At 32.5% G+C, this 21,175-nt stretch overlaps 1 protein-coding gene across 1 annotated transcript in view; it reads right to left on the reverse strand.

Annotated features, from left to right (window-relative positions):
- Positions 1-4,571: 4,571 nt before the first annotated feature.
- Positions 4,572-21,175, reverse strand: part of LOC127709210 (uncharacterized) — a 33,047-nt gene continuing 16,443 nt past the window's right edge. Inside the window, exons 6-10 of the mRNA XM_052214611.1 lie at positions 19,465-19,646; positions 17,319-17,505; positions 12,905-13,093; positions 6,014-6,145; positions 4,572-4,862 (exon numbers count right to left, since the gene is read on the reverse strand). Coding sequence (XP_052070571.1) covers positions 4,687-4,862; positions 6,014-6,145; positions 12,905-13,093; positions 17,319-17,505; positions 19,465-19,646 — 866 coding nt within the window. The 3' untranslated portion in view covers positions 4,572-4,686. The remainder of the gene's footprint in view (positions 4,863-6,013; positions 6,146-12,904; positions 13,094-17,318; positions 17,506-19,464; positions 19,647-21,175) is intronic.

The following is a 21,175-nucleotide window of genomic DNA, read 5'->3' on the forward strand; positions in this document are numbered from 1 at the left end:
CTAAACATATTCGCTGTACGGAAACATATCACAGTTTTAAAATGCTAATATTTTTAAACATATTTTGTTGCATTTTTGCATTATGTTCTTCCATAATTGCCTTTTATATTCAAGAAGGGCTGGTAAAATTTAGATTTGTTTTATATTTAAAAACATATATGCGCACATAGTTTTGTTAATTATTCTTTTATATTGTGTATATTTCAATAAAATTGTTTACATTTTATCAGCTTTTGTTACTATGCTTTAATGTGTTTCGTTTAGCCCAGTACATGGATTTTCATGTATAGCATACTCGAAGATTGTATTAATTTGTGATGGAAACTGACAATATATCGATATTAAACGTTAAATAGTGATTAACTTTCATTAAAGACAAAGAGGACGCTTAACAACCTTTAAGGAAACAACGTATTTGGCGGATGAACTAAATTATATGATTTACAAATTCTCTGTTTATTTATTTTTTGTCAGTCCATAAGTATCAGCATGGCAGTACGAAAACCTGTACGTTCGTTCGAACACTTATGTAATTTGGGTATTCAGAAGGGGGAAGGAAGATTCAGTTCTTTATCTTTTGTTGAAATTCCAAAAGATCATGAAACAGTGAAGCAATTTATATAATGTGATTTACAAGCAAAAGTGATAGTAGGCATAGTTTGCAGGTATCATAAGGGTAGAAATTCAAAGATGGTACCATGCTTCAAATTGAGTACCCTAAACGCGCATTTCGTGTACTACTAAGACCCGTTAGTTGTGCTTGTATCAAATCAGTTAAGAGGTCAAATAAATTACGATGTTGAAGAGCATAGAAATCCGAAAACTCTAAAAATTGTGTGAAATCTAAATAAGACTACCTATGCCTGATTAAAAAAAAACCTTAGTTCTTCAAATGATTTTAACATTTGATCACCAGAAATTTACAGAAAATGACCGCATCAATGATGTTTTTTGACAGCTTAGAAGGGCTGTTTATTTGGCTTGTGAAACCCTCGGGAATGAAACGGCTACCAGTTCATAGAAAAGAGAAGTGTTTTGCAGCATCCGCATCTTTGAAGGTAAGTGTAGAAGTATTGGTCATAGACCCATTAGCCTTTCATAAAATTTTGTTTGTATCAACAAGCTGATAAAATTCGTCTACGTCTTCTGTTTCATGTTTTTTTCCAAGGGTCTGGATTAGTTTTAACTTTATTCATTAGCATTTTTTAAGTTGTGCTTCCCGTTTAGGCGCACAGTATTTCGACCCTTTAACTTACACATTGCATAGAGAGGTCTTCAAGTTAAAACGGTATAACATTAACGGTACCAATTTTTCTGAACCAGATTAGCATTTCAACAATAAATGTCTCTTCAATGATGCTCGATGCCAAAATGTTTGAAAATCCAAAACTTATTTAAACATGAAGAGCTTATAAACCTTAAACGACTAAAAGTATAGCCAAAGCTGGACAAGGAATCAGAGCTTTGCATTTTTTTTCATTATTTTGTCACCAAACTCTCCCTCCCCAAGTCCATTCCCCAATTAAAGTTCGAAAAAACGAGGCCAATCATTACATTGACCGAAAAGAAAACTATATTTCTGTAACTATCTTTGATTCTTTAGGGATTCTGTAGTAGAATTACCTTACCTGTTGACTATGGAAATTAAAAAAAAAAATAACGAAATATAGTTTGTAATCTAAAACACTTTTTAGTGATGTTCCACCTTCCAAAACAAGAAGAGATTGGATGTACAATAACGATCATTTCTTACTGTTTTCCGCAATGTACGTGACATTGTTAATTTATATAATTCCACTATACTCTCAAGCAGTATTACATGATAATGTTCATAATCAGATTACAAAACTGACAAAAGAATGGATTTTTATTCTATAATAATTGCATAATGGTTATAACTGGTGTTTATATAATAATTATTATAAAAACAAGGTAAGTCCTAGAATTTTCCATGATATGAGGGCTTCGAGAGATAGCAACACATTAACTCAAGATCAAACAAATCATCATGCCTCTGGACGTTGAAAAAAGAAAGACAATCGGGAATATACCAAACAAACTATATTAAATCGGTACTTAATATCCAGTCATTTATTTAAATTTCAAGATGTATAATAAAAACTTGATATATATATATATATATATATATATATATATATATATAGAAGTCTATAAAAAGGACCAACCAGCAAATTTACTATGTACCGGATCGTCTAGAATAGACGATACTGTGCAGATAAGGAAAAAAATTATATAAGTCTTGAGATTTGCACAACGATACTAATATAAGATGGTATTATACGAAGATGTTGTTAATAAATCGTGTTGACAAATATTTCGGCTTAACAAATAGCCTTCTTCGGTGTCAATTATTTTAACAATACTTCAGTATTGTTAAAATAATTGACACCGAAGAAGGCTATTTGTTAAGCCGAAATATTTGTCAACACGGTTTATTAACAACATCTTCGTATAATACCATCTTATATTAGTATCGTTGTGCAAATCTCTAGACTTATATATATATATATATATATATATATATACAAGTCTAAATTGAAAACAACGTTCAAACCTATGATTGCGTTGGATAAAAACCGCAATTTTTATACGTGTGCATGCAAAACAAATTTCTTGTTAGAGGGGTCTAAATACAGCACAAACAACATTTTCCAAAAGACCAAAAAAGTGAAAAAGTATATTTTAACAAAACGCATTTGACTAACAGGTCGAACAACAAATGTTCTTAAACCCTGCTGACTGCCATTGGCGATTGCCAAATAAACGGATCACCGATGTAATAAATGGATCTTAATTATGAATTTAATACTAAACAGAAAACAATAAACTTGCGGAAAAGATGGTATACCGCAAACAAAAGGTGCAAAGGTTTTTGTACACCATATCCGGATTTCGACAATTAATGTCTCTTCAGTGATGTTAGGAATCGAAACGGTATTTGGAAAGCCATACAATTAACCTCAATTTAGGATAGACTCTTGAATTTTGAGGAGTCAAAATAGGATGAACGGATCATATAAACCCGAAGGCAAATATAATACAAGCCCAAACGAAAAAATATAAACAAGTCTAAATTGAAAACAACGTTCAAACCTATGATTGCGTTGGATAAAAACCTCAATTTTTATACGTGTGCATGCAAAACAAATTTCTTGTTAGAGGGGTCTAAATACAGCACAAACAACATTTTCCAAAAGACCAAAAAAGTGAAAAAGTATATTTTAACAAAACGCATTTGACTAACAGGTCGAACAACAAATGTTCTTTAACCCTGCTGACTGCCATTGGCAATTGCCAAATAAACGGATCACCGATGTAATAAATGGATCTTAATTATAAATTTAATACTAAACAGAAAACAATAAACTTGCGGAAAAGATGGTATACCGCAAACAAAAGGTGCAAAGGTTTTTGAACACCATATCCGGATTTCGACAATTAATGTCTCTTCAGTGATGTTAGGAATCGAAACGGTATTTGGAAAGCCATACAATTTACCTCAATTTAGGATTGACTCTTGAATTTTGAGGAGTCAAAATAGGATGAACGGATCATATAAACCCGAAGGCAAATATAATACAAGCCCAAACGAAAAAATATAAACAAGTCTAAATTGAAAACAACGTTCAAACCTATGATTGCGTTGGATAAAAACCGCAATTTTTATACGTGTGCATGCAAAACAAATTTCTTGTTAGAGGGGTCTAAATACAGCACAAACAACATTTTCCAAAAGACCAAAAAAGTGAAAAAGTATATTTTAACAAAACGCATTTGACTAACAGGTCGAACAACAAATGTTCTTTAACCCTGCTGACTGCCATTGGCGATTGCCAAATAAACGGATCACCGATGTAATAAATGGAACTCAATTATAAATTTAATACTAAACAGAAAACAATAAACTTGCGGAAAAGATGGTATACCGCAAACAAAAGGGGCAAAGGTTTTTGTACACCATATCCGGATTTCGACAATTAATGTCTCTTCAGTGATGTAAGGAATCGAAACGGTATTTGGAAAGCCATACAATTTACCTCAATTTAGGATAGACTCTTGAATTATATATATATATATATTGATTTTTTAGCCATCTTAAAGCATTTGTTAATTGATTAGTAACACATATACGACACAATATTGACAGATCCTCAAAAAGTACACATGATAGATTCAGTTTCAGAGAAAATACATTTTAAAAAAAACAGCTGCATGGCAAAAGGAATGCGTTGGAAATCAATCCATCTTTTTCTCTCGCTTAAATGTTACATTCAGAAACTTTCTAAAACATTACAAACATGGAAATAATAGGTTGACTTTCCAGAAACTTGTACCTGATTATAATTATTTGAACTATGTATATATTACTTCGAAATCTATTGTTGCTTCGACAAAACCCTAAACTGTTATTCCAAAGTTGTTTTGGTCAATAATTACAAAAACTCCATAAATGTTAAACTTGATAATCATCGACAATATCCAAAATAGAATTTTTCATACGGAATCGACTAATATGATTTTTTTTATCTTACAAATTCTCAATGCATATCCTAACTCTCATAGAACCCACATTTTATTAATTAATTATTCATTAATTTTATAACATTGGCATAATATTCATTTCTATGTTTTAAATGCTTAAATAACGAAATTGTCTGGTTTTTTTCAATCGCCTTGGTCATGACCTTCGTCATGAGACTTGTCATTGTTTCGTTCACTCGAGTACTTGTATCTTTTTGCAACATAAATAAACAGTATGAAATTGAGAAAAGTGAGCACTGCAAATAGAAAGAATAAGTATTCTGCCTTTCCTTCGTTGATATTATCTGGAAACCACGAATCTGGAATACAAAAATACACAAACCATGTATACATTATTTTCATTATCATTTCAAAGTCGTTTTGCCAAATGACTGAATAAATAAACACATCATCAAATAGAAATGTAAAGTGCTATAAATTCAAAACATTCAATTCTTAAAATTTCTGTTGATAAATTTGTAAATTATTAAAAAAAACTAAGGTTCATACTCCCTCAGGAAAAGTTGGCTCCTCGTGTATTAATACAATATCATCCATGGCTTTCAATGTATTGATTTTTAGCGTTCCTGATGAAGGTATTTCCAGAAAAGCGCTTCGGACGCACCAGTGATAATTTCATATTAAAGGTAACACAAAATGTTGTGTAATAAATTGTTAAAACAATCAAACAATGAGTGAAAAAAGAAAATAAATAGAGACCAAAGGTTAATATCGTATGAGTATTTATCACATTCAATCACGATTAATCAGACGGGTGTCACTAGTACTCCATACCCTTCCCAGCACTTGAGTTCTCTCTCGGTTATATGCAGGGTTCGTGTTGCTCATTTATTTTCTGTGTATTGGATTATTTGTTTTTTTTTTTCATCCTATTTATTTCTGTTTTTGCCATGACGATGTCTGCTTTATTTCGACTTTTAATTTTGATTGCTACTTTCTTTTTGTTCTTACTTTTTGAAAAGCATTGTATTTTTGCATATTTGTTTTGTACGTTTGTATTTTATTTGTCTTTGAAATGTGAAGAGTGGTGATTTTCCAGTTTATGAACGACTTCTGAAATGTTTACAGCTATCATACAGGCAGAAAGTTTAGTGCCGTCAAATCTATTTAACCTAAAACTTACTGTAACTGAAAGGGAATATGACAACGACTCTTCGATCGATTTTTTAAAACGATTGAATGCTGTTGAATTCTACTGATTTCAAAGACATCTGATTTCCCGATAAAGTGATGAAATTACTCACGTAGAATGGCCAGGTTGATATAACTTCTTTGTTACTTGCAAAGTAAATAACTCGTTTGTTTCTGAAAGTTCAATCTTTCTAATTTTATTGTTGTGTATCTGTAAACTAGTTTTGGAAAGGCATTAGTATAAAGCTTCTTTGGAATTAATACAACGACTTGCGTTTAAGTTCACAGATTATGTGATATATGTAACACTACACTGTACCTTTAGATATTTTTTTCACTACTGCAATGATCATTAATGCAAAATAAGTGCCTATTCCTATTGTGTCTAAATATAAACCCATGCAAACTCCTTTCATCATGTCTGGTGCTTCCGAATATGCAAATTCCATACCTACAAGAAATTATGAGCATAAGAGTTACTATTTGGAAAGGGGCAGATAACTTTTTAATAGTTGACCTATTTCGTCTGCGCTATTATTATAATAAACTTGTCAAACAGTAATTATAAATAGGAAAATTATACTGCTGTTGATAAGGCATAAGGACAAAATATTCGTGTACTTTTTTTGTGTCCCTATTATCGAGAGCGATTAGCATGCTGTCTTAGAAGCCCCCTCCTAAAAAGAAAGACGGAAAGACGAAATTAAGTATACTTTATGCCCGAGCTGTTAAGTAGAGGGGGCATAACACATTGTTTAATTTAGAATAAAACTGATAATACCGTATCCGAAGATGCTTGCCTTTTCTAAAAGTTGGCACAGCAAGCACATGCTACCCACGTCGCACACTGACAGAAAAGCAAAAACCTTAATGACTGTATCAGTTAAATCCGTCATTAATGATAAAATATTTGGTTACCGGGTACTCTGAAAGTTTATTACTCGCGATTAAGTAATCTTAACAAACAGTTTTAGGCCGTTGTGTCGTCTTTTCTGTTTCAGTTATGCTGCAAGAAAATAGCAAATCGTATTTTTTAAAACTCAATAGTTTTGAGATAATAACATATGTAGAGCCTCATAACTTACCGCCCCTCCCCTTTCCCCCCTTTACATAAAACTTTGTTGATTTTTCGAGAAAACAAAAATGTTGTTTGTGTATCAAGAATTATAAAAAGGGAATTCAAAAGATTCCAAATTGTAATGTCCAAAAAAAAATTTTGGAAAATAAAAAATACTTAACTATTATCAAAATTTTGCAGTGTTAAAATATTTCACATACTCCGGAATTGTTATGTTCAAAAATTTTTGGCAAATAAAAAATACGTAACTATATATATTATCAAAATTTTACAGTGGGAAAATATTTCACATACTCCGGAATAAGATCCTACCAATACTTGGAAATGAAGATAGTTCAAGTAAAAAAGAGATTTATGACAGTAACAAAATGTTATAATACGCCAAACGGATAAAACGGTTAAAAGCTCATTAGAGCTTATGTTGACTCTGTTTGTATACTTTGCCGACTCTAAATAAAGCTTATTTATTTATTTATTATTTATAGCGTGCAGATGAACCCCGATGCCTTTATATTATAGCATACTATATGGGTTTTACTTGTTTTTGAAAGCCGAAAGGTGACATGCAGTTGTTTACATCGCTATCCTTTGTTTACGGTTAAACATTGCGTCATTGGCAAAATATTTTCATATAGATACTAATACATCTAAAAGACATCTTTTGATATATTCAACCAGTATTTAAATGAAAATAGGGTGCGAACGGATCCAAGGGGCGAACGTGTAGAGTGAGAATGTGTTTTTGGAGCGAACGCACCAGATACCGTCGTACAACTACAAGTCAATATTTATATTTTCTTTTTTTCAATGTTATGCTTTAATATATCATGTATAATTCTGTTCTTTTTATGTGAAAAATGAACAAACCACTCTGTAGTCCTGACCGTACGTATTTCCTGTTTTGTGGCTTTTGTAGAACGTTTTGCATGGTTTGTTGACATCGAGAAAGGGTGCTTTCATACACGCCCGCGTTCCAATGTCGTCAAAACTGTTTTTGAGAAAACCCCTCAAAGCGACCGTTTCCAAGGCGCTCGTCGTTAGTAACATGCGTTAAAATATGCACACTGTTAAAGGGCCGAGCCACCTTAACATAACAGTTATGCATCAAATCCTATTAGAATTAGAATTCGGAAATCCACGATATTTTGGGGATAGTGGGCATTTGTCCCTGAACATGTTCAAATACCAAAATGATTTATGTCATGATAGGTAGTAATCTTCAAAGATATACATTCCTGCTCCAAAGATTAAGTTTTTCACAGACGTATAGACAGACAGAGCAACTTTATTTTAGTAGAGCATAGTATTTCAATTACAAGTCTCATTTTGAAAGTCCACTTTTCCCTTGCTTCTTAATAGTAATGAATAAATTTAACATAGATAATCACAGATCTGCTATCAAATCTGAAAAAAATCTCTCTTCAACTGATGTTAGAAACAAATAAAAAACACAGGAAAAGCAAAACGATAATGAAATAAGCCACATCAAACAATGTGCGCAATAACTTAAATCAAGATCAAATTATTTACTAAATCCCCGGATATGGACTCACGACAAGCTAAGGAAAATTAACGAAATGAAAGGAAGAATTATTTGCCACATTTTGGTAGAAAGAAGATTAGAATGAACACTTCCAATATCAAGGATGTAGAAAAGGACTACAACTATTTCAAGAGTTGTATATAGTAAGAGGAAGTGAATAATGTAGATGCATACTGCAGAAAATATCAAGTGACTTTTCTTTTTAAAATTTAGCCATTACACTTTCTTCGTAACAGGAAAGAAATAGCGATGAGAACGACACAGGTATATCCAAATGGAGACTCCAACCACTAAACGATACACTTTAACTTCCAAATAGACATGTTAGATAAATGATTACTGTAGGACTCTAAAGTGCGATGGGGACGCTAAAGTACGATGGTCACGCTAAAATGTGATGGTCTGCGCTAAAATGCGATGGCTCCATACGCTTAAGTCCGATGGTCCGCGAAAGTATTAGTTGGATTATGACGTTAACAGTTGTTTATACAAAACCAAAAATGTATCCTGCTTCTATTGGACGCGAACGGATGCATTTAAGGTGGTACCTAACACTACAGGGAGATAACTCTGTAAAAATCAGCTAAACGTTTTAATTACGTTGTATTGTTAAGGAAATATTAAGCTTCTCAATGATCAAAATTAGTGTTTGTCAAACTGCTATATAACCAATGAAATTTTTCTGATAAAGTGGTTGGTTCAAATTTTTTGAAATTTTTATATTTTTGTCAAAGGGTCAAAGTAAACATTTTGTCAAAATTTTATGAAAATTAAACGAGCCAAATTAATATTAGTCAAGGTGTTGGGTACCACCTTAAATCATTGTTTACGGTTCAGTTTAAAATATTGTCGATTTTATTTAAAAGTAACGTCAGTAAAATAAAGGTACATGTTTTCAAGATTAAATTATAAATTGTTTTACTCTACGAAAAAGGAGAATGCTCGGCGAACATCGCCTTTCTCTCGCATTTCAGTGACAATGAACGCATTTTGTATTTGTAATTTACAATGACGACTGTAAGAGAGGTGTTCATATTAGTGATAGACTGTATGAACGGCAAGGTACACCAATTATCCAAATATCTAATATGCCCGAATTGTTAAAAAATCATTTTACAGGAAATGTAGTATTTTGTGACAGATAGATTAACTTTTTAGCAATTATTACGTGGTCGATCTTCTAATTTAGACACAATCACTTAAGCCTATCGGTAAATTATAAATCATATCACTTATGCTATACCTAAGCATACTAGCTTTTGTAAAAAGACTATTTTTTAACATCCATGTACTTAATCGTTTAAAAGCCCTCGAACCTTACCCTATTGGGCCATCGCCGTTTAGCGTGATATACCATCGTACTTTAGCAAACAAACAGCCATCGCACTTTAGCGTGAGACACCATCGAACTTTAGCGAGACCATCGCACTTTAGCGTGACCATCGCACTTTCGAGTCCTACACGAACTAAAATCGACAATGGACAGTCGAGTCTAGAGTTGAGACATTTAGATAAGGGGTCATTTCAAAAGTATGAACTTCATTATTGAATTACATGGTACATGAATACCTTTTATAACATTGTTACTAATAAATAAAAAAAATTGTTTTAGCCAATAGATGTTTTGCAAACAATTGGAAATGAAAATAATTCCATATTTTGAAAATTAAATATACCTTTTGGTTGATAGCTTGGCTTATTGGTTGATAAACTGTTTGTTAATATCAAGTGACAAATTCTTCATATCGGTGGATTATTTGGTCGGTAGGTGTAATGGTTAGTTGTTTGATTGGATGTTTTATTGATGTAATGATTTATTGATTGACAGTTTCCATAACGTAAAGAGACGCATATTTCATATTGAGTAATTCATTGATTGATTGTTTGTTTGACGTCCAGTGACGAGTATTTAACGTTCATTCTGTATAAAATGCCCCAACCCCTGCTACATAAAAGACAGGATGGGAACCACTTCATCGATTTAATACACGGGCTAAAAGCAAAAAAGAACATACCAGTGAATTTTCAGATTCACATAGATATGTGAAAAAAATAAATCAAAAGTTGAGATCCAAGTCCGATTTTAAGTACAATGGAAACAAAATACATATACAACAAATACTCAAAACATAAATTCCGATAATCCCTAGAATAAAAAGGATATTCATTAAGGAAGATTAAATGAGAGTTTTTTGGAGTGGATAATCTATGCATGTTCTTATTGAAATTATATTGGAAAATATAAGGATATATTTCTCGAAACGGAAGAAGAAGAGGGGTGTTAAATCCTGTATTTTCAACAAGCTAGAAATAACCTGACTTAAATACAAATAAAAATGTTGCAATGATTCGAAAACGTGTAATGTATAGGGGTCTAGGCCCTACGTTTTAGTTCCGCTTGTTCCTAGGAAACCGAACCCGACCTGCCCTTTGCATCTATCATTCAGTGAGTAAAGAATTTGCGTTAAATATTTGTCGTTGAACGTCACAGTAAGAATATATCAATGAATAAATCAATATGAAATATCCGTCTCTATATGTAATAAAACTGTCACTCAATACATCATTCAATCAAGAAAACAAACCAAGCTAATCAATCGATTGTATGCAAAATTTCAATAAATCATCAAACCCATCTTTATGATATATTTGTCGTTTGATGTTATGCAACAAATTTATCAACCACCCTACAATAATCATTTTATTAAAGGTGGATTAGCCTGCACTCATATTTTTTTTATAATTATTAGAAGCAATGTTAGAAAAGCCATTGGTGTGCCGAGTTAATCAATAATCAAATTAATACTTTTGAGATGATTCCTTATTTAAATGTCTCAACTGTAGACTGTCAACTCTCATTTGTCAACTGTAAACATTTATCTAACATGTCTAATAAACCTATAGCTAAAAACTATCATGCTCAAACTGGTATACTTTTTTCAATTATTGTATGTCCAATAAGTGTATATTGTCAGTTTTATTATTCAAATAGGATTTGTAAAGACTACAAGTTAAAGTAATATCCAGGTTTTTCGAAAGAATTCAAGAGGAAAATTTACAACTAATAAGATATCTACAATTTGGTGATCCAGTATAGTCTAAATGAATAATAGCTGTCAACGAAGACAAATTTACCTGCATGACAAGTGACTTATTCGAGACTTTTAAAAAATCCAAAAATAGGTTTATAATTGTTTTTAATTAAGCTTTGTTTCATTGCAAGTGCCTTAACCGTTGTTAAAGCACTACTCAGAAGAATAGAAAATTTTTAGTTGAATGTTTTATTTGATTAAAACGAAATTTATCAGATTTATTGTGTAATAACGGAAGCTAAAAATCAGTACAACTTGTGGTAGTTACGGGGCAGTTTTCAGATCAGTTATTGTCGAAACATGCTTGTCTGCGACCATATCTTTAATGATAGTATGTACGTCTTAGGATGTGTTGTCTCAGTTTTGACTGTGATAACTCTTTGTGTTATAAAAAGTTTCAGGTTCTGAAAATCTCAATAAGTTCTAACGTCAAACAGCGAAAACACTGTTGGCTGTTTTGTCAGCTAATTCATATTCCGGAAGCAACGATTTTGCCTAAACTTACTTCCGAAATGTTTAGTATGATAATCAACCAGAACCATCTTTTTGAAGAAAAAGAAATATTCCAATTTTTTAACAGGTTTTTTTCATGACGTTCTCTTCCAGTTACTTTTGAAATTTAGAAGAATGTACGATCCCTTTCATAATCTCTAAATATTGGAAAATAACCAACCTGGCATGAAAGATTTAAAACAGTTTCTAGAACCAGGCGTGTCATTATTGATATCCTTGTCGTAGTAAAAGATGTGTAATTAAGGTTCATGTGGACCCTTTGGCTAAAATGGCTGTTTTCACCTCAAAATTACACAAAAACCTGTGTATCTGAAACAAAATTAAGGCATAACATGCCCTAGATAAATAAAATTCAAATGCATTTTATGTTTTAGAAAAAAATTAAAAACTTAACTGGATGCTGCAGTGCACTTTTTTTCGTTCCTACAATAGGTGCAAAAATAAACAAATTTGGGAAAGAGGTTTGAGAACTTCCCCACAGGTAAAAATTGAAATGAACTATATTGATTGACACAGACAATAGAGGGACAATAGATACCTGACAATAATTGGAGATTTAAACTGTGTCACTGAGTAGACTTATCAAGTGAAACTCAACTGGTTGTTAATTTTATCATCTTCTACAAGGACGTTAAAAGTACACAGCAAAATCCAGTTAAGTATGTAATTTTCTAAAACATAAAATGCATTTGAGTTTTATTTACCTAGAGCATGGTATGCCTTAAAACTTTTCCAGATGCACAAGTTTGTCTGTACTCAGAGTAAATTTTGAGGTAAAACGCAACCATTTTACACAAAGGGTCCACGTGAAGCTTAAAACATTTATTCTGCTAGACTCTTTGTATTACGTTTTTGTGAAAGTATGAAAGCACAACTATTTGAACATTATTCAGTCATTTTTTTTTAATATTGGTGATTGTTCACTTTCATACAATAAAAGTTTTAAATTCTTTGTATCCGTAAATGTCAAAATATCGCTATTACCTGATACACTTGTGAATACTTCACTTGTGCCTATCAACGTAAACTGTGGTATTTGAGCAAATATGGATACTGACGACGCATTGTAGTAGTTGCCTACTATTGTTTGATTGACCGAAAGATCTTCTTTTCTATATATTTCTAGAACACCTGCTGCAACTACCGACAAAACTGCAAATATCATTCCTAGACCTGAAAGTAGTACATGTAGGTTATTCACTATAATTCCATCTAAATAGTGCATTTATTATATAATGAGTGAAAATAGGTAACCTTCTGCATGAACAAATATTTCGTACATTTTATTGGACACACTAAAACAGTGATGAACATGTTATAATTCATTACAAAAGGTAGAGGCACAACCTAAAAAAATGTGAAGGTAGAGAACGAAGCATGATAATTTGTTCCATTCTGGAACATTACACAAAGAAGGTAATCTTTTATTTTTATTTCGCTAGAATTTACACAGTTTGGAATTCACTGCTTCCCAACTCTTTTAATTTCCACATTATTACAAACTAGCTAAGGGATGTCAACTCTGTAAAGAATTACTAATTGAGTACTCGTTGGCTTTACCGAGCAAAAAATGTATACAAAATAGAAACGCAAAATTATACCCAACTTATATATTGTGGGTCGTTGTCTAATGAACGTAAAAAACCCTCACCATCATTATGTAGGACTAGATAATGGTCACAGGATTTTTTTACCATAATTAATAGCTCATTTATTACATATACCGATAATGTAAACAATATCAATTAATTATTTAGATATGAGCTCTATCAGGCAAAGTTGACAGTATATGGATTTGGCTATTATTTTTAGCCCTTTTTCGTCATACAATTTTTCAACTGTTTCGTTTCTTATGCATCCTTGGTTTTCAAAAGTTTTAAGCTTTAAACGTTCCTGATAAAGTTAAATTCAGAAAAGCATTTTGGACGCATGAAACTTTTGTGATGGTCAAAATCCAAAAGTTGTTAACTTTTACAAGAATTTGAGCTTTAAAGAGTATAAGGATTATAGATTTTGACTCTAAAATTAAAATGTTTTCTAGGGTTGTTCATTATACCGAAGACAGTTTTGATGAAATATCGTAAATTTAACATGCTTTGTTGACGTTGTTTTTACTTTTAATAGACATTTGCTTAAGGTTAAGAATGTCGTTCTTTTTAATTTTGTACATCTACCAATATTTCAGTTTTGAGCCATCTAAAGGCAATCAATCATTTGGTCACATGTTAAAAATAAACCATAGTGTTACATAAACCTCAAAAAACATATATGTGAGTATAAGTTAAGATTGAAAGACGTCATGGAATTGCCTCGGGTGAAAAAATTCACGGGAAATTTGCCATACATTTGTACTTTTTTATGGTACTTTTTTATGCCAGGTGAAAATTCATAAATGCAAAACATTTGTACGGTCAAATACCCATTATCTAAACGGAACATACAAAAGCTAGATAAAAAGGTCAACTGAAAAAATTACTATATCCTTATCTTACCAAATAATGCCCTACCGTTTGGCTTCTAGCGTTCTATCAAAAATTAGGAAAAAAATCATCAATAATTGGAGGTTTCATTTTGACTGATTTTGAATTATACAAATACAATATAAGATTTATATTGTTTATGAAAAACTCATTACGACCTGTAAAAAAATACTCAAAGCATATGCAATAAAAGAGGGGCGAAAGATACCAGAGGGACATTCAAACTTACAAGTCGAAATCAACTCACAACGCCATGGCCAAAAAAAGAAAAAGACAAACAGACAAACAACAGCACACAAAACACAACATAGAAAACTAAAGACTAAGCACCACGAACCCCACCAAAATCTGGGGGTCATCTCAGGTGCTCCGGAAGAGTATAAGGAGATCCTGTTCCACATGTGGCACCCGTCGTGTAGCTAATGTTAGTACACACCCGGTAACAAGTCTAATTCGGTAGGTCACATTCGGGAAAAGGGGACTGGATTGTAGTTACGACATTAGGAACATATCCGCTATCATCTGTGAAACGGATATTCCATAACGATCGACCAACTCTTGATGGAGTCCGTAATTTACGAAGGGATGATTTCAACTTCACCACTTGGAACTCTTGGTTATATAGCTTCCCTGTGAGCAGCAACCCTCTATCAAGGTAATCATGATAGGAAATACAAGATAAGAGATGTGATATGACTGCCAATGAGCCAATTATCAAACATAGTCCAAATGAAGCGGATTTAACAATTTAAGCAGATTTAAACATTGGTAAAAATCTGTCACCTTAGGTACGGCCTTCAACTTTGAGCAAAAACCATTCGGTATAGTCAGATCTAAAAGTCCTCGGCATAACAAAATGTGATAAAGTCAAAAGAAAAAACAAACGGCCAGATTTATAAAATAAAATCAAATATGACAGACAACAACCAACGACTACCACTAAATTATGCGCTCTTGACTTCGGACAGTAACATATCGAAAGAGGCGGGGTTTAACATATATGTAAGCGATCAAACCTCCCCCTAACCTGTGACAGTGGTGTAACAGCACAAAATAAAAACAAAGTGTAACAATCAACACAACAAACAACTAAAAATGAAAATAACAAATATACCGAACTCCAAGGAAAATTCAAAACGAAAAGTCCCTTGTCAATGGTACAATCAAAAGCTCAAACACATCAAAATTAAGGAAAACAACTGTCATATTCTTGACTTGGTACAGGCATTTTCTTATGTAGAAAATGGTGGACTAAACCTGGTTTTATAGCTACATGTAGCTAAACGGGTATGACAATTGCGCCGATTTTTAAAATTTTCGATCTTTCATTTGCGCCAATTTGATTTTTTCATTTGCCCCGATTTTGTACAGGTGAATGTTATTTTTATTCATCATTATAAACCTTTTCCGTTCGCCAGTTGTACATATGTTATGAATGGTCAATTAAAACATGTATATAACTGCTGTCCCCTGCAAGTAGATTTTTGTCGTTTTCATCTGGCTCAGAACTGGTGTTACGCTAAGCACAGAGTATAAAGACAAATCAAGTGACACTGGTAAATGGCTATCGCAATTTTTCCGGCTACGATTCCTTCCCCCAGATGAAATCGAAGACTGCTTCATTTTTGACATAATGTCTAACGCTCCTTCTGATGACAAATGTCATGCATTGTTAGACTACGTACTAAGTACTTATATAATTATAATTATGCTCAACTTCACGTTATGCACCTCATTTCTGGGCAGCTGCACCCATTGAAAACTAAGAGGATTGACGAATAACAGTCCAGAATCATTACAATGAACAAATTATAACATATATACAATGAGCTAACGGAAGAGGTTTACAATGATAAATAAAAAAATAACATTCACCTGTATATATTTACCTGTACACAAACCGGCGCAAATGAAAGAAAAAATGGGAGCAAGTGAAAGAAAAAATCGGCGCAAATGAAATGCAGATCGGCGCAAATGCAAAACGCCGAGCTAAACCTCTAATTTGTATGACAGTCGCATAAAATTCCATTATCTTGACAACAATGTGCGAACAAAAAAAAACAGACATAATAGGTAGAAGTGTCAAACATAGGGATACAGCAGTCAACATTGTGTTATAATCTTAATCACTATAAAACAAACAAATATGTCAACAAAGAAAAATAAAATGGCATATAGACAAAGCACATAAGCAAAAATGAAAGACAAAAATACAAAAAAATGACCATAGCACAATAACACAATGGCAGGATGTATAAGTACAGAGCCACGCCAAAAGGATATTACCAAAAATGGACTAAACAGTAAAGTTTAATAATTTACAATGACAAATAAAATAACACTATAACACGTAATTAAGATGATACACAACGTCAGTACCTAGAATCTATACTTCAAGACCATCATGTACTATTTATGAAGTTGATACAGAATATTTATCAACAAGGTCTTGGTATCTTCCGGTGAACTTTTTTTAGAAAAAGGACGAGACGTTCTTTGACATAACCCTGGTTCATCAACTTTCTTCTCAGACATTGGTGACGTTTTATAAAGTCACACAAAGACAAAAGGCATAAATTACCGATCCAAGAGTACTCACAGATACTGAAAATTAGTTCTAACTAATTCTTGATAAACAAATCATGATCTCCTAGACTTAAGAATCAATTAGTACACATCCATCAGTGACGCTGTGCAATGTCAAAAATATAACTAAATAAAATCGACATGATTTAGGACCATAATATTTTCATAAATGTTTAGCAATACATATTACTAGTAAGTTATGTTTTAATTAATCAAAAGCAAAATCAATCTTAACACTGAGAAAAGACAATATTGTATGTATATATGTTTTCTCACCAAAACACATGATGTTTCCTTTAAAATAATTAAGTATTAAGGAATAAAGTTATTACCCATTCTCTGTAGACGTGATGGTGGTCGATTTATCCTTCCCAGTAGAGGATATATAAATATTTCCATGAAAGGTATCAATATTAAAATGGCAATGTTGTCAAAACTTTCAAGGACTGCAAAAGGAACTTTTTTCGACCATATACTGATATCCAGTCTTTCACTTTGTAGAAAAAACGTTGAACTTGTCTGTAATATTGAAGATCATTATTAAAAACTTTCCCAGATATACTTTGCAAAAATGTGGCTTTTGTGCGCTTTAAAAAAATGCAATCAATATGAAAATAAGATAATGTGGTATGATTGCCAATGTGACAACTCTGCACCACAGACCAAATGACGTAAAAGTGAGTAACTATTACAGGTCACCGTACGGCCTTCAACAATGAGTAAAACCCATACCGCATAATAAGCTATAAAAGGCCCAAAAATGATAATTTAAAAACAATTCAAATGAAAATACTAACGGCCTAATTTACGTTCGAAAGAATTAACGAAAAGCAAATATGATATACAGCAACAATCATAAACCACTCAAGTCCTCCTTACTAAACTACAGGCAGAAAAATGTATTTAGATTATGAAGGTAACAGAAAATCACAACAGAAAGAAAAAAGTGCAATTGTTTGCCATGATGAACCTAAGGATCATTTTGTCTGCTCAAGTTACTTTTTTCAAGAATTTTTTAAGAAACAAGCTTTTTATTGTAAATTCAAATAGATATAAGAAGATGTGGTATGAGTGCCAATGAGACAACTCTCCATCCAAGTCAAAATTTATAAAAGTAAACCATTATAGGTCACAGTACGGTCTCCAACACGGAGCCTTGGCTAACACCGAACAGCAAGATATAAAGGGCCCCAAAAAATACTAGTGTAAAACCTTTCAAACGGGAAAACCAACGGTCTAATCTATATAAAAAAACGAGAAACGAGAAACACTTATGAACCACATCAACAAACGACAACTACTGAACATCAGATTCCTGACTTAGGACAGGTGCAAACAAATGCAATGTTCATATGTGAAAACAACTACAACAGTCACAAATCATTGAAAAACGTTACCATTATAGTAAATGATTTCGGTTAAAAATTGTTTGACACCTCCATTTTATTACTCGCCTGATAATTGTCTTACCTTTTGAAAATATAATGTGTTTAGAACGTTTTTTTCCATTATGTCTGATTAACACATTGAGAAATCATCTCAGCTTAATTTCGGATATTTACCAAAATTTATGTTATAAATCAAAGATTGTGCCAAACAATTGATACTGTAGACATCCTCTGGATACTGTTACTGTATTCTTATGCTCATTGCTAATGAAAAAAAGATTTAAAAATGTACATCAAAATATACAGTGCACGAGTTGAATCAATCCAGCGTGTTAGGAAATAAATTTATAGACATACAGACTGTTTTCAAAGCGATTCTTAAAATAAACCGTCATAAAAAAAATTTAGTCTAATACGTTTCGGAAAGACTATTATAGTAGAACTTAGAGACAATAAGAAAACGACCAAAACTGTCTAAAATCAAATAATAAAATGCCGAAGATAAGATAAAAAATGAGGGACAGTCCACAAAATGGGCATACATGAAAATTCATGGCTTTCTTCATAGGTGGATGTGGTATGATTGACAATGAGACAACTCTTCAACGGAGACCAACTGACATAGAAGTTTACAACTATAAGTGGTCACCGTATGGCCTTCAACAATCAGCAAAACTCATACCGCATAGTAAGTTATAAAAGGCCACGCCATGACAAAGGTTAAACAATTCAAACGACAAAACTGACGTCGTGATTCATGTACAAAGCAATAAACGAAGTATGATATACAGCAACAAACGACAACCACTGAATTACAGACTCCTGACTTGGGAATGGCACATACAGAATGTGGCAGGAATAAAAATATAAAAATAAGATAATGTTGTATGATCGCCAATGACACAACTCTCCACAAGAGACCAAATGACACAATTTTTTTTTTCAGACTAGTTTAACTGAAATGATTAAACATGAATATCTTTGATTCTGTTTTTTAGGGAGGGTGAGTTGGTTCAAGGTGTGTCTTCATGTATAAGTAGTGTTAATCAATAAAAAAAATCTGCAAATTAATAATGAAGACTTAAAATACCTGTGCATAGGTTCCAAAGTATACAATAACAAGTCCAAACACTGGTAAAATTTTACAAAAAGCGCGAACACGGTTCACAGACTCTTTGGTGTACTTTCCCTCTTGATTCCTTCTCTCAGCTTGATCAAAGCCCTTGCATCCACTTGCCCAACAAAGACAAACTATTTCTTTGAAAGGACTTCCTGAAATGAAAATAAAATTGGAAATTGATTGTTTATGAGGAAATTTTTCAAAGCTTTAACATTTCAGAAATTTTATAGATTAAAAATTCCATGATCTAACATTATTGTAATTTTTGAGAACATCCATAAAAGCCCTCTAAGCTGGTTAGGCTTAGATACAAAACACTTTTTTCATTTTTTTATTGTGAACATATTTCATTTTGATCCCATCTTTTCGGGGATTTTTTTTCTGATGAAATATCATTTTTATGTAACACTCATTTTTTCACGATAGTTTTGGTCGTCTACATTCAAATTAGTCCAAACTGAAAAACGGGCAACAACTTGATTGTTTGAAAGAAAAGACCTTATGACATCAATAACATTAATTTATTTGAAGGTCGCTTGAAATGAAGGAATATGTTGACTTGATATTTCAAGGTAATGGTGCAGTAATCGCGAGAAGCTTATACAGTAAACATTCTTTATCCTTTCTTCTCAACAAAAATATGGCGTTCTTCCAGCAGACAAAGCCTCAGACAATATTGTCGTTTAATGCAAGAAAAAAATATACTTGATTCGGAAATAAAAGAGTTATGAATTCAAAGTAAATCTGGCTATCCCACTTATACACAACCCGCTGCATTTATTTGGACCTGTCCTAAGTCAGGAATCTGATGTTCAGTAGTTGCCGTTTGTTGATGTGGTTCATAAGTGTTTCTCGTTTCTCGTTTTTTATATAGATTAGACCGTTGGTTTTCCCGTTTGAATGGTTTTACACTTGTAATTTTTGGGGCCCTTTATAGCTTACTGTTTGGTGTGAGCCAAGGCTCCGTGTTGAAGACCGTACTGTGACCTATAATGGTTTACTTTCAGTATAAATTTTGACTTGGATGGAGAGTTGTCTCTTTGGCACTCATACCACATCTTCTTATATCTATATACATCATTCACGAAAGAAGAGACTTTGGATAATCATATATCTGTTCTTCTATCCTTTGATATTAACAAAAATCTCACTTCTGTATACATGATACAAAAACTCCACACAAAAAAACATATAAAGAACGATATAATGCTTGCTCGTCTAGAGGTTACTACTTTTCGTTTTACAGTACAAATGGCCTTCACATATGCTACTAAAAAAAGTTTAGCAACACTTCCATTGAGATTAATTGGGGTCAAATTTTGAGGGCTCATATTTTTTCTAGAAAATGCTCAAAATGATCTGAAATTAACAGCATTCACGTTTTAAAGGATGTTGAATTAATTAAGAAGATATCTTAAAAAATATGATATAAATTTGAGGGGGTAAAAAAGGTTCCCCTCCCATTTTTTTTCATTCTATTGGCGCTGGAAATTATATTGAGAATGGAAATGGGGAATGTGTCAAAGAGACAACAACCCGACCAAAAAGCAGAAAACAGCCCATGGCCACCATTTGGTCTTCAACACAGCGAGAATGCGGGCTTCAGCTGGCCCCTAAAGAAAAATGTGTACTAGTTCAGTGAAAATGGACGTGACACTAAACTCCAAAACATATAAATGAA

This window comes from Mytilus californianus, unplaced genomic scaffold (assembly GCF_021869535.1).
Source record: "Mytilus californianus isolate M0D057914Y unplaced genomic scaffold, xbMytCali1.0.p SCAF_7, whole genome shotgun sequence".
NCBI lineage: Eukaryota > Metazoa > Mollusca > Bivalvia > Mytilida > Mytilidae > Mytilus > Mytilus californianus.